Source organism: Coturnix japonica, chromosome 1, assembly GCF_054131305.1.
Source record: "Coturnix japonica strain WE chromosome 1, WE-NBRP24, whole genome shotgun sequence".
In the NCBI taxonomy this organism is placed as follows: Eukaryota; Metazoa; Chordata; class Aves; order Galliformes; family Phasianidae; genus Coturnix; species Coturnix japonica.
The window spans coordinates 134,691,462-134,705,893 of record NC_140663.1 but is presented as its reverse complement, the minus strand read 5'-3'; the positions used below and the strand labels follow the sequence as shown (position 1 = coordinate 134,705,893).

Sequence of the window (14,432 nt, the reverse complement as noted above, 5' to 3'; positions counted from 1 at the left end):
AGAGATTAGTCCTGCTGTATACAGCTGTGGTAGGAGACAACCTGATTTACATATAGCAGATACATGCTGGCTGACAAAATGTGAAATTAAGCGTAAGTTATTTCAGTATCTTAGTTTGAACACATGTGGTGTTCTCTATGTGCACAACGCACAAGAAGCCAGCTGGCTGGCTAGCACACAGGCTGCCTCTGTGGTTCATACATCAGCACGTAGTCAGTTGGGGGGTTGGACTTGATGATCTAGAGGTCCCTTCCAACCCCTACAATTCTGTGATTCTGTGAAAGCATGAGCCAAAGACCTCATGTGCAGAATAAAAGGGGTAAGGCAGAGGCCCTCATAAAATCATCAAGGTTGGACCTCCAAGATCATCCAGTCCAATCATTCACCTACCACCAATATTTCCCACTAAATCACATCACTCAGTAAAACATCTAAATGTTTCTTGAACAGCTCCAGGATCGATATCTTCCATTCATCAATGCAACAGATTGTCCCAGTCAAAGAGAAATAAATATGAGGACAGAAAATCCAGGTCTGACTCTGTGCTACATTAAAATAATTTGAAAGACAGTACATGTCTGAATAACATCAGAAATTTCTATGTCCTTGACTTTATGTTGATTCCAGAGCCAGTTCTAGAAGATACTCATCTCTCACTAATTTTATTTAAGATACTAACGTTACTACTTCTCCTAACAGAAAATACGAACTGGAACAAAAGACATTCATCCCCTATGTCATGTGGGCTAACCCTCAAGAACATTGCAAAGTTAAAGCAATGAATGTACCCTCACTTCGTGCAAGTACATACATAGTACATCCAAACAAAAACATACTGTTTTCCCCCCGAGGTTCACTGACGAATAAAGATAACACTGATAAGCACAGCAGGACTGATGATTAAAAGTTCACAACTTCCCTAAATCTGTCTTCTAATCTGTACTACAAATTCTGTATTTCAACATTACTATGGGATACGAATTCTGTGTTTCTACCAAAGCACAAAGCAGGAGCCCTGAGATACACTGAGGGAATATGGAAACCCCCTTAGGAGCTGGATCAGTAAAGGCTTCCTTCCATGGGGCTCCTGAGCTGAACTCAAGGAGATAAAGCTTTTCTAACTTACTAACTCAAAGCAAATCAATCAATAAATAAAAATAAAATAGGATGGGGGAGTGCTCGATTCTAGAAGCGCATAATCAGCTGGATTTTTTTCCCCCCTTTTTAAATGCATTTCGTTCCTAAAAAACTGCAAAACACAGATCTAGTTCTTTTTTATAAGATCAGATAACAGACAGATGACAAGCATGGCTTGTTATTAAGGGGGGGGGGGGGGGGGGGGGAAGAATCTTAAAGCTCAGCATGAGTCCTGACTCGTGTTTTTAATTCCCTTGTATTGATCATACAGCATATCTAAATGAGAGTTAATGGATGTCTGTAAATAGCACAGGCTATGAAGTCAAGAGACAGATACAAATCTTTCCTAACAGGCTGATTTTGAGTCTAAGAGAGCGAATTTTAGGACACATAGGAGTAACGTTCGCTTGCCACAGAGAGGCTGGCAAGGCAGCAACAAGCACCAGGAGGGCAGCTGCCCACACGGACAAGGGGAGGACTTACTAGACGGGGTAGATGCAGAAGACTGTGGGCAGGAGGGAGAAGGAGCGTTTCGTCTGTTCTCTTTTAGAACTATCAGAATTCTCTTTTAGAACTACCAGAATTGAGGATCCAAACAAGAATTGGATTCCTCTGTCAGCATCCCCGTGGCGGTCACTCTCAGTAGTGCAGGGGTCTCTCAGAGCTTTGCTTTCAATTTGACAGAACCTCTGAGAAGAGAGCTGCTGTTGTGGGTCAGATAGGCTTTAAAAATGCTGTGATTCCAGCCGGCTGACAGCAGAGGGCACCGCTGCCCGCTCGGCCCACACGTCCGGCCTAGGAATAGGGTTTGTCCGAACGTGAGGGGAGCGAGGCCGCCTCGCTTGAGAGGGGAGAGGCGGACGGCTGCCGGGATGTCCTGGGTGTTGTTGTGTGCGGGAACAGCGTCGGTGTGCTGCTGCCTCCGGGGTGTATTAGAAAGCGGTGGGAAAGGGGAAAAAAAACAGTTTGCCGAAACCCGGGATCGAACCAGGGACCTTTAGATCTTCAGTCTAACGCTCTCCCAACTGAGCTATTTCGGCTCACGTCGAGGGGTCTGTTCAGGAACTGCTTCAAATGCATTCTTCTCTACAGATTGTTCTGCTTAATTAATCGGGTTAGGTGGGTGAAGTATTTTTGGACGTCCTATGCTACCAGGCATAAGGCAAACGACGGCAGCGCCTCAATGCAAAGACGGCATCAACACGAAAATATACAAATATCTGCCTCAGAAGAAAAGTGCTTTGCCTGCAACGCTTTGGGGATGGCAAAAATTGGAATACCCTATGGGATCCAAGAGCATGAGATCAGCAGTGTTCTCGCCTCTAAGCTTTCAAGAGCTGCGCTCTGAAGCCTGACCAATGCCAGACGGAGCTGGTGTACACAAGGAGGAAGTACAGCCCCAGCCTTGGTTTGTCAGTGGTTTTACACAAGGACGCTCCCATAATGAAAGCTGAGTCTACAAACCTACCAAGCAAAGCCAAGTGTATTTACAACAAAAACTAGCTTATACCCACAGTTAGGCATTAATTCCATGCTGCCTATGAAGACAACAGCCAAACACAGCTCTCATGCTGTCCAGCAGACACAGGCCCCACAGGCCATCATTTGCAGGGCCTGTGTGCAGCAGATAGTGTTCCTCAAGTGCCTGCTTCACCTGTCTGCCACTGCTGCTTGCAATAGATTTGCAGGCTTTGTGCATTAAGACAAGACAGTAGCAATGCTGATTCAAGCCCATGGCATTTTAGGAGTTGCTTGCTGAAGAACTAACCCATCCCGTAACAGTAGCCAGAGATGTAGAAGATTTAAGTAACTTCTTTAGTCTGAGCCTCTCCTCTGTCACAGAAGCCAGACAGAATCTCTCTTTGTAAGGCCAGACTTTCTCCTTTAGAAAGTCTCACCAACTTAAGCAATATAGAGAACCACTCCATTTATTATATGAGGGTAACCTCAGTTTCACAGCATGTCTACTTTTCCAGCTGCTATGCACTAGCCCAGTTTATTCACCCAATTAAGTGTAAACAGTTACGTTGTAACTTACAACAATAAATCGCATTTGACAAAGATTTATTGACATTTTTCCCCAGAACTGAAATTTCTTCTATAACTTTGCATTAAAACTCATATTGTTACATCTTTAAAACTTGCCACCAAAGCAAGTTGAAACAGTGTCGAAAAAGGTGTGACGACCCACAATTCAAAGGAAGCGTTTAAAACTCATCCTCAATAAATCACCTTCATATCACAGTAAGATATGTTATTGGAATGTTGCTGTGTCACAGTACTTCAAGTTTGTTACAATTCAAGGCCACAATACAGTAAACGTGTGACGTGTAAGACACCGAAGCAAAGTTTAAGAAAGGCTGGTAGAAATCTCAGTAAGAACAGCTGTTTTCTTGACACATTTTCTACCTCCACCCCTTTAGAAACTGAGCATTAGGAAGATAACAGTTTAATTGGTCACCTACACAAGATAATACTACAACAATAAAGAACCATGAACCATATGGGTACCGTACTTGCTTTTATCAACTGACTTACATTCTCTAGAAAGCAGTTATCTTTTCTCTTTGATTCAGAATAGAAGACGACTGTTCAAAGTGACAAAACACACATTATACCGTAAAAATAAACTAATGCAGATGAAAAACTTCTGAGCTAAATATATTCAGGAATGAATAGGTCCATTCACTGGAATCTTGTAATCATCATCTTCTCATTCCAAAAGGAATAAGGAAGACTTGACATCTATTACATTGATTTAACATTATAAAATTCTTCACTCCGTAAAATACTCAAAAAAGTTTATCTACACTTAGTGAAGATATAATATTGCACCAAAAGCTGAAATCAATGGATTAAACTTTTAAAGTGCTGAACCCTTCCAAAGTTATGCTCTATTACAGCTCTGTATTCATCATGGCTCACAATGTCCACAGTAAGAGTTCAGTGTGGTCACTTGATTGCAGGCTTTGAATAAAAAGGCTGTGTGAGGTAGAATAGACTCCTTCAGGCTGCCTGCCACATTATGGAACGTTCAGTTGTGCAAATGGCTCTGTCACAGGAAAGGGCTCCAAAGCTTTCTCAGCATTCTTCCAGTTGTGAAAGTTCTCCTTGTACCATTCAACTAATACAAAAATAAATGTCGGTGAATCAAACTGATCAGAGATCACAATCAAACATTTTTACAGATATCACAGGACTAACAATGGAAAAAACAGATACTTATACAAAATTTTAGCCTAAAAATCTAGTTTTAACCTTAATAAATTAATTGTTCAAGACCTACTGGAATTAAATTTTAGTGCTAGAATATCTTATGCTTCTTTAAAAACATTAAAAAGAGCTTTAAAAGGAATTAACTCACATAAAATTAAAGTGATAAATACATTCCCTTCAGTTTCTCATTATTTAGCCTATAGAATCATTTCTTCCCCTCTCCCTCTTCCTCCTCCCCTAACTTCCAAATCCATTAGTTTAAAAGGCATCAGACATACTTGTTTTCTCTATTCCTTCTTTCCAAGGCACTTTAGGTCTCCATCCTAAACTGTGCATTTTTTCTGAACTCATTGGGTATCTCAGGTCATTGGTAGGTCTGGTGAAATATAAAACACACGGGGAAAACAATTTGATTACACTTCTCTCACGAGATACACAGAACTTAAACTGTCTTCAAGCCATGATTAGGTGTGACTCAGGTCTGAGTGCTCCTTCAACATGAGCACATTACATGACCTTCAAAACTGCAAGATTCAGTATAGAAAGATTTCCTTCTTTTAGGTACAGAACATCTTTATTTCTACAATCTGGCAGTTAGGTAGTCTAGTCTACCATGCCTACATTACTGACACTGGAATACAAGATAGTCAAAGTACACAAGCACAGATAAGTAAACTACTTCACAGTTATTAAAATGTTCTAATCTTGAGGAGAAACAGAGCTAGTTTTTCCAGTGCAGGTAACCATCATTATTAGAAGTCCTTCAAAATTAAACTTTAGTAAGCTACCTTAATTATAGAATATTTTGACTTTGAAGGGACCTTTAAAAGGTCATTTAGTCCAGCTCCCCTGCACTGAATTGAAACACCTACAGGCCCCATCCAGCCTGACCTTGAATGTCTCCAGGAATGGGGCATCCACCATCTCCCTGGGCAACCTGTGAGCCCACTTACGATTCAACATTTGCAGACAGGGCCCAACACATGTGAATACAATCCTTAGTCTGATTTACAGAAGAACCTACAGAACACTCGCATCATGTGAGCTGAAGGCAATTTTTGTTCAGAGTCCTGTGATTAAATTTAGAGCGTTCTGGAAAACACTTCCTTTTCAAAACAGGCACTTAGACACTTCAATTGCCTGATAACTAACCAAACGTGAATAGAAAGTATGTATTAGTAGGGCCTTCAGAATTCTTAGAACTGAATGAGAGAAAACACGATTCATCTGTCAAGTTAAGCTGAGGACAAAGCGGCAGGGGGAATGGTTTTAAACTGAGTCAGGAGGTTTAGGTTAGATATTGGGAGGAAGCTTTTCCACACAGAGGATGGTGACGCACTGGAACAGGTTGCCCAAGGAGGCTGTGGATGCCCCATCCCTGGAGGCATTCAAGGCCAGGCTGGATGTGGCTCTGGGCAGCCTGGTCTGGTGGCTGGTGACCCTGCACACAGCAGGGGTTTGAAACCTGATCGCTGTGGTCCTTTTTAGCCCATGCCATTCTGTGATTCCTTGCAAAAAGATTTAGTTGCTACATAAAATCTACCCTTATCCCAGAGCAAGCTTCAGTAGTTTCTAGTTTGAAGCAAGTTTGCATCCTTTAAAGTTGAGCAATACACAGTTCCAAAAATTCAAGTAATAACTGGAGAAGCTGTTTTTATGCAGTACACTATATAGCTCAGGCAACAAACCCACAAACAAGTTAAAAAGAAGGCAAGTAAAACAGGTCTCACTTTGTCAAAAGTTATCCCTCCTGCTAAGCAAAAACACTTCCACAGAAATACACAAAATGTTTCTGGATTCTCCTGCACACACAGCTGTTTTCTTACCTATCTTTGACATAGTCCATCCAGTGCTCCATTTCGGATTCTGAACTGGTCTTCTTTATCTGAAACAAAGTGTGTGGGGGAGAAATGCATTTAAAAACCTCACTCCAATATACTTTGCACAGTGTTGATATATTGTTAACAAATCTAGTTTTAATTATATTTAATACTGTTAAGGAAAATCCAAAACCCAAACAGAAGGCGTCTTTTGCCTGAATTAACAACTGAACTGCTGAAGTTATAAAAACTACTCAGAACAATTCCAATACCTCTCCTTCAGCACTTACTAAACAGGCATAATTAATCGTTACATTTTAATCTTCCATATTTTCAGACCAAAATGAAAGTAGGAAATGTAGGAAATGTGAGGAAGAACAAACAGCTTTAAATCATTACCCCAGTCACTGTCCCAGACATGATAACTGATGCAGTGCTGCAGTTTGACAGCTTGTACAACACACAGCACAGCGGCCACAGATAGGTTAACAAATTGCTCTTCTAAGATCTGCTGCAAGTACTGAACTATCTCACAGAGTTACAAAGATTACACAGCAGAGAACTGTCATACATGCAATTACAAGCATTGTAACTGTTAACTCACTAAGTGGATTAACTCCTTTGCAAGCTGGACAATGGACATCTCAAAATTAGTTCCAATGTTATAAATTTCACCCGGCTTCCCCTCCTTCAGAACAGTAAGGAAAGCTTCTACTACATCCGTTGCATACAGAAAATTCCGTCTCTGAAGTCCAGATCCATGAATACAGCTTAGGAACAGGGAAAGGCAAAAGACTTGTTAATACCTAAATAGAAGCATTCCATTTACTAAAATGCATCTTATGCAGTTTTACTGTAAGGATTTACCTGAAAGTACTTCAATTTAAACACATGCATGTCAGCTGTTCAGGTACATGCTACTACTACAACAAATAACTCATAACTTAATTAGGAAATTATAAATGTTATGTTTATGAAATAACTGATTACACACAAAAAAAAAAAAAAAAAAACAAGTTACATACCATTTCCTGTTCTGTTGCAACAAAGATATGAACTTTGGTATAACCTAAGCAGTTGAATAAACAGAAATATGTTAGAAGCTGTTATTCTGCAAAGAACTAGGTGCTTTACCAGCAGGTAACATTACGTGCTTTAAGACTGTTTCAACAGTCTAAGTTCAAACTTAAGCTGAACTTTAAATCTAAGCAAGGAACGCACCAAGCCTAGCAACTACAAGGATTCTTTTATCCTAGAGTAAGCAGAGCATTTTATATACTACATTTGCTTTCCCTGAAGATCACAGTTCACATTTTCTGTTTCTTTTCCACTTTACCCATTTATTTAAGAGTAGATGCCTCTCTTGTGGTGAGATGCTTACCTTTGTGGTCACCCATTACAAATCAGAAGTAAAAAATGTAATGATTTACACACAAAAACGGTGCTATTATTTTACATGCAGAAGTGCACTAGAGTCTAAAATAAGGTTGGCTACTGCCAACTGTTTAGAATATGGTTTAAACATACAGCAAGCTGCCTACGTTGAGCATACAGTAAGAAACCTATGGTGAAGTAGTATCAGTCATTAAAATAACTAAATTTGAAAGAGAGCCAATGAAGAATTTCAAGGTGACCTGAAAGCAGCTTTTCAGTATCTACAGGGGAGTTACATGGAAGAAGGGGATAGACTTGTTAGCAGGGTCTGTGGTTGAAGCACTGCCTTTTATTTAACACTGCTAACTACTGCGTGTAGAACATGAGCAAAAGTTATTTGAAGGAGAGAATCCTGTCAGATCAATGTTCTCAGAAAACTGGAAAAAGTACGGAATACAATAACTGCAGCTAAACTCATGTTAGTAACTGGAAAGCTCTAAGTAACGTTTTACTCACAAACAGAACAAGTGTATACATTGTGCTGATGGTTTGACTGTGAAATCAGCATATAAAAAGAAAAAATTAAAGATAAGAATGGACAAATGTACTTGTAAGACAGTGCTTTTTTGCAAAGTTCATTCTCAGGTGAATTAAAGTAACATTACATAAAACTTAAGTTATAGTATATTGAGACTGAGAGTAAAGCATTAACTTAACTTACTTTTTCTGGATACTGGTGTGGTCCATAAACATTACTGCTCCGGGTGATAACAACTGGAAACTTAAGAACATTAAATACACATGCATTTAAATACTAAGTACATATAAGTAAAAATCTACAAGCTTCTGGTTGGTCAGTAAGTAGTGACACACCTGCAGTGCTTCACTACAAATCTGAATGTTTTCACAAATATTAATGAATCGAACTCTCCGTGTGTTTGCTTCTAGGCAAAGGCCTCTGGCTTTCTTAGTCTGCAGAAGCACCAAGAGTGACAGATGTTCCTGATTTCTCAGTCCCTTTAAGGACCCACCACTGGAAATGCCCTGTCTATACATACAACAGGTTGACTGAAAACTTGCTTATTCTTTTGTATTCCCAAGTAAACGTTTCACAGTCATTAACACCATAATTGAGTCAGCCTGATGGCAAAAACATCTCTGCAGAATGCCATGTCAAAATGAAAAGAATAAAGCTTTGAAAACTCAAACTATTTTTGCCTGAACAAATTTGAATAATAGCTTTTCTTTCACCTTTTCTCCGCTTATAAGACTAGTCAATACAATTAGCATTTAGAGTATTCTACTTATAAATGAACTTCCTTCCAGCTTATCACTATATATATTTAAATTGCTATTATTCTCTTCACTCATTTTGGAAAAAATAGACATTTCTGTTCAGCTTTATTTATTTTCCAGTCTAAAATTAGCTGGCCCCTCCCCAGCCTCCTGCATTACACCTCCACCAGTAAAGGGCAGAAAGACTCTGACCCAAACTACAAGACCAGCTCTCAGGGAAGACGTAACATCGTGTTGTCTCCTACTGATTTTTCTTTTAAACATTTATGTGTGTAAAATTATGAGCTCCAGAGCTTTTAAAGCTTCCATTAACTTACTTGGTACCTTTCCCAGTAAGACTGAACAAAACATTCTGCAGCAGCTTTAGAGGAGGCATAGGGATTTGTAGGACATTTTGGTGAGGATTCATCAAATTCCTGAAATGAAAACTCGCATTACTCAATTGCTCTTGCCCAAGTAAGCCTTCAAGCTACAAAAGCTACAGCTGCAACAGCTATAAACAACCCCAAATATTCAAACACGCTAGACTGAGAGTCGCCCTTCCATTAGGCCCTGGGCAACCTGATCTAGCTGTGCACACCCCCATTCATTGCAGGGGAGTTGGACTAGATGGCCTTTAAGGGTCACCTTCCAACTCAGAAGATTCTATGAATCCCCAAACAAAGGGGAGATTCTAATGGTGTATCATAAATATCAACTTACACAAAAAAAAACCTGTTCTTGCCTGATCTTTGCTTCTGAAATTAACTGACTCCAACTTACCTCCTGACTTACTTTCATCTTCCCAGAAAAAAAAACATCTTTCAGAATATTTACTATGATCCACAAGGAATATCTATCTTTAGAAACTTTCACAAGTTACTAATGGCACCAATCTGACCGCTTTAGCCAGTATGCATTCACCATGTTCAATATAAAACATGCAATAGAAAAGCTTCAGGACAGCTTTGCTACTTAGCTTTCATGAAGCAATTAGTACCTGCTTGCAACTTTAAGTATTATCAAAAATAACACACTTAAAGAAGCCAAGAAAAATTTGGGGAAAAATTTGGGCCCCTCACACTTTTAAACTCACCCGATCAGTGCTGCCTCCATATACTTCATCTGTACTGACATAGATAAACTTCTCAACGTTGGCTTCGTGAGCAGCAGCAACCAGTACATTAGTGCCATAAACATTCACATAAGTGAATTCCAGGGCATGCCAAAATGAAAGATCTACAGAAAAGAATTAAAAAAGCCATCAACAAACAATTCGGATTAAGTAATACATGACTTTCCATTAAGCTGTAACAATTAATGGCAGCAATATGAACAGGGAGCTCCAAAGGAACAGGGGCTGTTTAATCTGAGGAAAAGGAGGTTGAGGGGAGACCTAATTGCTCTCTGTCAGTATCCAAAAGGTGCTTACAGTGATAGCGGGGTTGGTCTTTTCTCACTGGTGACAGGACAAGGGGAAATGGCCTCAAGTTGTGCCAGGGTAAGTTCAGGTTGGATATTAGGAAAAACTTCTTTACAGAAAGGGTTGTTAAGCACTGAAATAGGCTCCCCAGGGAGGTGGTTGAGTCACCATCACTGGATGTACTTAAAATCAATTTGGATGCAGTGCTCAGGGACACAATTTAGCACAGGGTTGTTAGAGTGAGGGTAGAGTGGTTAGGTCGTGGTTGGACTCGATGATCTTGAACGTCTTTTCCAACCTGAGCAAATCTATGATTCTATAATTTCACCACCTGTCCGGTAGCGAGGTTATCATTAAATGAAGACACTTCCTACACTTACACAAAGACAAAGAATTCCTTGTTCTCAACAACAGGTTAGAATGAGGAAATCTTATTATCTGAGAATATTCAATTCAAAATAGCATTAATTAGTTGCAGTTAAATGGCAGCACAGATAATTCCCCTCTTCACCATGAAGTGTCAAGTTTACTAAGAAAAATATCACTGAAAACCATAATATGTATCTATTACTGTTAACAAATTACCACCTGTTTTAATTCTTAGAATCATGCCACTGACCTAATGACTTCAATTATTGAATCACATTATTAAATTCTTCAATGGCTTCTGCTCATTATGGAAGGAATGTGCCAGGGATACCACTTATTAACAATGCTGCAGTGCTCACCTACATGTGTTTGGGCTGCAAAATGAAGAACTATGTCAATTTTCTCAGTTTCAAAAAGCTGTTTGATAAAATGAGGTTCACAAATGTCCCCCTAAACAGGAAAAGAAATAATAAAATTATTTTTTTATAAAACCGGTAAGCCTTAATTTGTACTAAGCACTACATAAATCACCATAAAGCAGGCACAAGAAAAGGTTCTGCAATGAGAACAGACCTGTGAAGCCGAAATATGTCTTATATCAGAGTCACGGGATTACTCAGCCTACTCTTTAATTGCAATAGTAGAAAATCAAGACTGTCCTATTAGAAGTGGAATTTATAACATTAAACAAGATAGAAATCCAGAGCTTTAGATACAATTAGATACCTTCTTTCAGCTCCCCACAGACACAGTTAGCAACTGAGCTTGGGGCACTGTACCAATGCCATGTCTAAAAGAAGACTTCACTGTTTGAGCAATAGCCTCAACCATAGATACATCGTTTCAGGATTTATATTACTACTTAACATGAGAAACAACACGACCTGCAAAACACACACAGCAAAAACACAGTGTGTAACTCTACACTACAGTTGGGATAGATGCTTATAGCAAGTAAAGTTTGCAGATGGTGACACCCAGTGGCATCAGCGATGAAGTTCATTTCCACTGTTGTCAAAGCAGATGGAAGTCTGCCAACAGTTCCCTTCGGTTTTGTTCTTGTTACCAGAATAATCGAGATAATTGGAAAGGAGCACAGAATGGACAACTCTTTTGTTCATCTGAGAAACAAACATGGGCAGTTTTCAAATGTAAACAAGAACCAAGAAGAAGCTTCTGATACTTATCTACTTAAAGGAGCACCTCAAAGGAAGGGATGCCAGTGGGGAAGAGGAAGGCTTTTGTATTCTCAAGAACAAGGCAATTAACTGAACACAGTTCAAATGTACCTATGTTTTCAGAAGTTCTCATGCAATTATTCCAAAGAACAGCTTCAAAGAAGTACTGCATGTAAGAAACTGGATTACTTGGAATATGATTAGATTGGGTTTTTCAATAGGAAACCAACTTCAGCAGTTCTTGGCTTTTGTTTCCTTTTCCTCTTTTGTTAAAGAAAAAGCATTCAGTAAGATTTCTTAAATGTATCTTTTTCTTAGATGTAAGATGTACACTGTTAGATGTAGACTGTCTTGTACCCTACACAGAATTCATACATACTGCATCATGCACTGAGAGGTATTAGAAACATTAGGAAAAATAACAAGAGTACCACTCGTACCCTCGTGTCATTAGTGATAGGACCAGAGGGAATGGTTTCAAGCTACAGCAGGGGAGATTCAAGCTGGACATTAGGAAGTATTACTTCTCAAAAAGGGTGATCAGGCACTGGAATGGACTGCCCAGGGAGGTGGTGGAGTCACTGACCCTGGGGGTTTTCAAGGAATGACTGGATGTTGTGTTGAGGGACACGGTTTAGTGGGAGCTATTGGTAATAGGTGAATGGTTGGACTGGATGATCTTTTAGGTCTTTTCCAACCTTGGTGATTCTATGACTTTACAGAGTACGCAAGAAGAGAAGAAAGAACATCACAGCCTGATCTCTAGCATGGATAGAATTAAGAATACGTCACATGGCATGGCAACTGACAAGCTGCAGCATTTGAAGGTGGAAAATCTAAGAGTGCCAGATAAGCTTAGAGAAGCCAGATGCAAGGCCATCCTGTCTGTTCCACCCATCAAAAGCAGTCTGAGAAGTGAATGAACGTCATGATCTTGTAATTTTTGCTATTGGTATTCTGGATCATCACAACATGTGGAGCACAGATAAGAACTACACATCCCAGAGGACCTCACTGTCAGAGAGGAAAATGTATCACAGAAGCAACACTTGCTCTCACTGCCTCACAGCAGATGTGGGTGTGCTTCCAAGCCATGCATCTCCAATTTCAAAGCAGGCTTCTTGGCTTTCAGAAAACTCTTTCCCCTCTCTCATTTTACTTGATTTATTACTCTCAATTTCAATTAGATAGTATTATATTGTGTTATCTTGTATTTCAGTATCATAGTTAGTAAAATAAGTTTTTCTCCTTAGATCACTGACACTGTTCTGTTTGTTCCCTTGAGCCCAGCTCCCATCTCCCTACCCCTTTCCCTTACCATTTTCGGGGGTTGAGGGGGACAGACATGGATTGAACTTTAATTTATGGCAAAGCAGTGGCCTTACCCTGAAGTTTCTGGGAGCTCTTCAAACTACGTTACTTTGGTATAAAATACCCACACAAAAATGAAAAAGCCAAGTGTCTTAGAAAAGAAAGCTTTATCACCTGGATAAACTTGTAGTTTTCCTTCTCAGAGACAGTTTCAAGATTCTTCAAGCTTGCACAGTAGTCGAGCTAAGGAGGAAATACCCACAAAGCATCATTAAGTTGCCTTCATGAAAATGGACAAAGATAACTCAGTTCCAACCCAATTATGAGCAAGTTTAAAAATAAAGCAAAAACTTCTCTGAAAGAAAAGCTATCTCACAACTAAATGTGATGAAGTGTGAGAAACACAGAAGTCTGAGAGATATCCTAACAATTCCATAAGTACTCTGATACCCATCAACTCAAAACCCTTAAGATAATAATTGTTCAATACTTTTCACATGGAAACCAGCGACAAGTCAAAGGGAAATTCAACAAATAGCATTGCAAGTAGACTTCAACATAACCCTGCACATAGCAGGGAGGTTGAAACTAGATGATCATTGTGGTCCATTCCAACCCAGGCCACTCTATGATTCTATATCACAGGCTGACATTAAGAAGCTTTAACAAGAAGGTCTTGCCTGGTAAGAAAGAAGACAGCCCACTTACCTTATCTAGATTTATAATCATATAGTTGGGATAGTTTCTGACCAGCGACACAACTACATGTGAAGCGCTGCAGGATGGAAGAAGAAGACCATATTTACAACCACATCACTAGATTTAAGGCAGCAAAGACAAGACAGATCACACGTTTGGTAACGAAGGGATTCAGAGGGAGTCACACATAAGAGGACAGCCCACTGGGGAACTTTAAGATGTAAGATGGTGTATGTGAGGTATATGTGAGGTATATGTGAGGTATATGTGAGGCATACCAGGTGAAGCCATAACCTCGCCTTATGCAGGACCTCTACCTGCCCTCATCCTTTTAAGACAGGGAGCACACAGAAACCAGACCCACCGCAGCCCCACCTCAGGACACGCAGGAGCTCCCATCACACCGGCCCGCCCACCGCCACGTCCCACAGCTCCCAGCAGCAGAACCTCGCCCCGCAGGGTCCTATAGCGAAAGTCAACGCGGAGAGACGACACCGAGACCACCGCTCACATGAAGCCGGCTCCGCCCGTCACCAACAGCCGCTTCTCAAAGCGTGATGCCTCAGCGGACACCGGCTCCTCCGACATTATCCGTGCTTTACGGCTGGCTACGACCTGCCGGTGCTCATG

The 14,432-nt window shown here is 40.2% G+C and overlaps 1 protein-coding gene and 1 non-coding gene across 6 annotated transcripts; both read right to left on the bottom strand.

The window, feature by feature from the left end:
- Nucleotides 1-2,104: 2,104 nt before the first annotated feature.
- On the bottom strand, nt 2,105-2,177 carry TRNAF-GAA (transfer RNA phenylalanine (anticodon GAA)). Its single transcript has one exon. It is a non-coding gene; the product is annotated as a tRNA-Phe (tRNA).
- A 1,007-nt stretch (nt 2,178-3,184) lies between these two features.
- TGDS (TDP-glucose 4,6-dehydratase) lies at nt 3,185-14,414 on the bottom strand. Of its 5 annotated transcripts, XR_014948216.1 has the most exons (13): nt 14,314-14,414; nt 13,812-13,878; nt 13,278-13,346; nt 10,974-11,064; nt 9,919-10,061; nt 9,161-9,259; nt 8,269-8,328; nt 7,199-7,242; nt 6,778-6,943; nt 6,180-6,238; nt 5,245-5,373; nt 4,632-4,729; nt 4,244-4,261 (listed from the first exon to the last, which is right to left on the bottom strand). XR_014948216.1 is itself a non-coding variant. In XM_085553053.1 (12 exons), exons 2-12 carry the CDS (start codon nt 13,830-13,832, stop codon nt 4,161-4,163), a joined length of 951 nt encoding a protein of 316 aa, XP_085409179.1. In that variant the 5' UTR covers nt 13,833-13,919; nt 14,314-14,414; the 3' UTR covers nt 3,185-4,160. The 5 variants fall into 5 exon arrangements, 3 of the variants coding, with proteins under 3 accessions (XP_085409179.1, XP_015707031.3, XP_032297929.2); XM_085553053.1 differs by lacking the exon at nt 5,245-5,373 and having other exon boundaries at nt 3,185-4,261; nt 13,812-13,919; XM_015851545.3 differs by lacking the exon at nt 5,245-5,373 and having other exon boundaries at nt 3,185-4,261.
- Between the last annotated feature and the right edge of the window lie 18 nt (nt 14,415-14,432).

Bases quoted from the DNA above. Each gene is read 5' to 3' on its own strand.
- TGDS (XM_015851545.3), bottom strand. From the start codon at position 14,390: ATGTCGGAGGAGCCGGTGTCCGCTGAGGCATCACGCTTTGAGAAGCGG. The intron at 13,347-13,811 runs GTAAGTGGGCTG...TTTCCTCCTTAG, and splicing joins TGATTATAAATCTAGATAAG to CTCGACTACTGTGCAAGCTT. The intron at 8,329-9,160 runs GTAAGTTAATGG...AATGTTCTTAAG, and splicing joins CTTACTGGGAAAGGTACCAA to TTTCCAGTTGTTATCACCCG.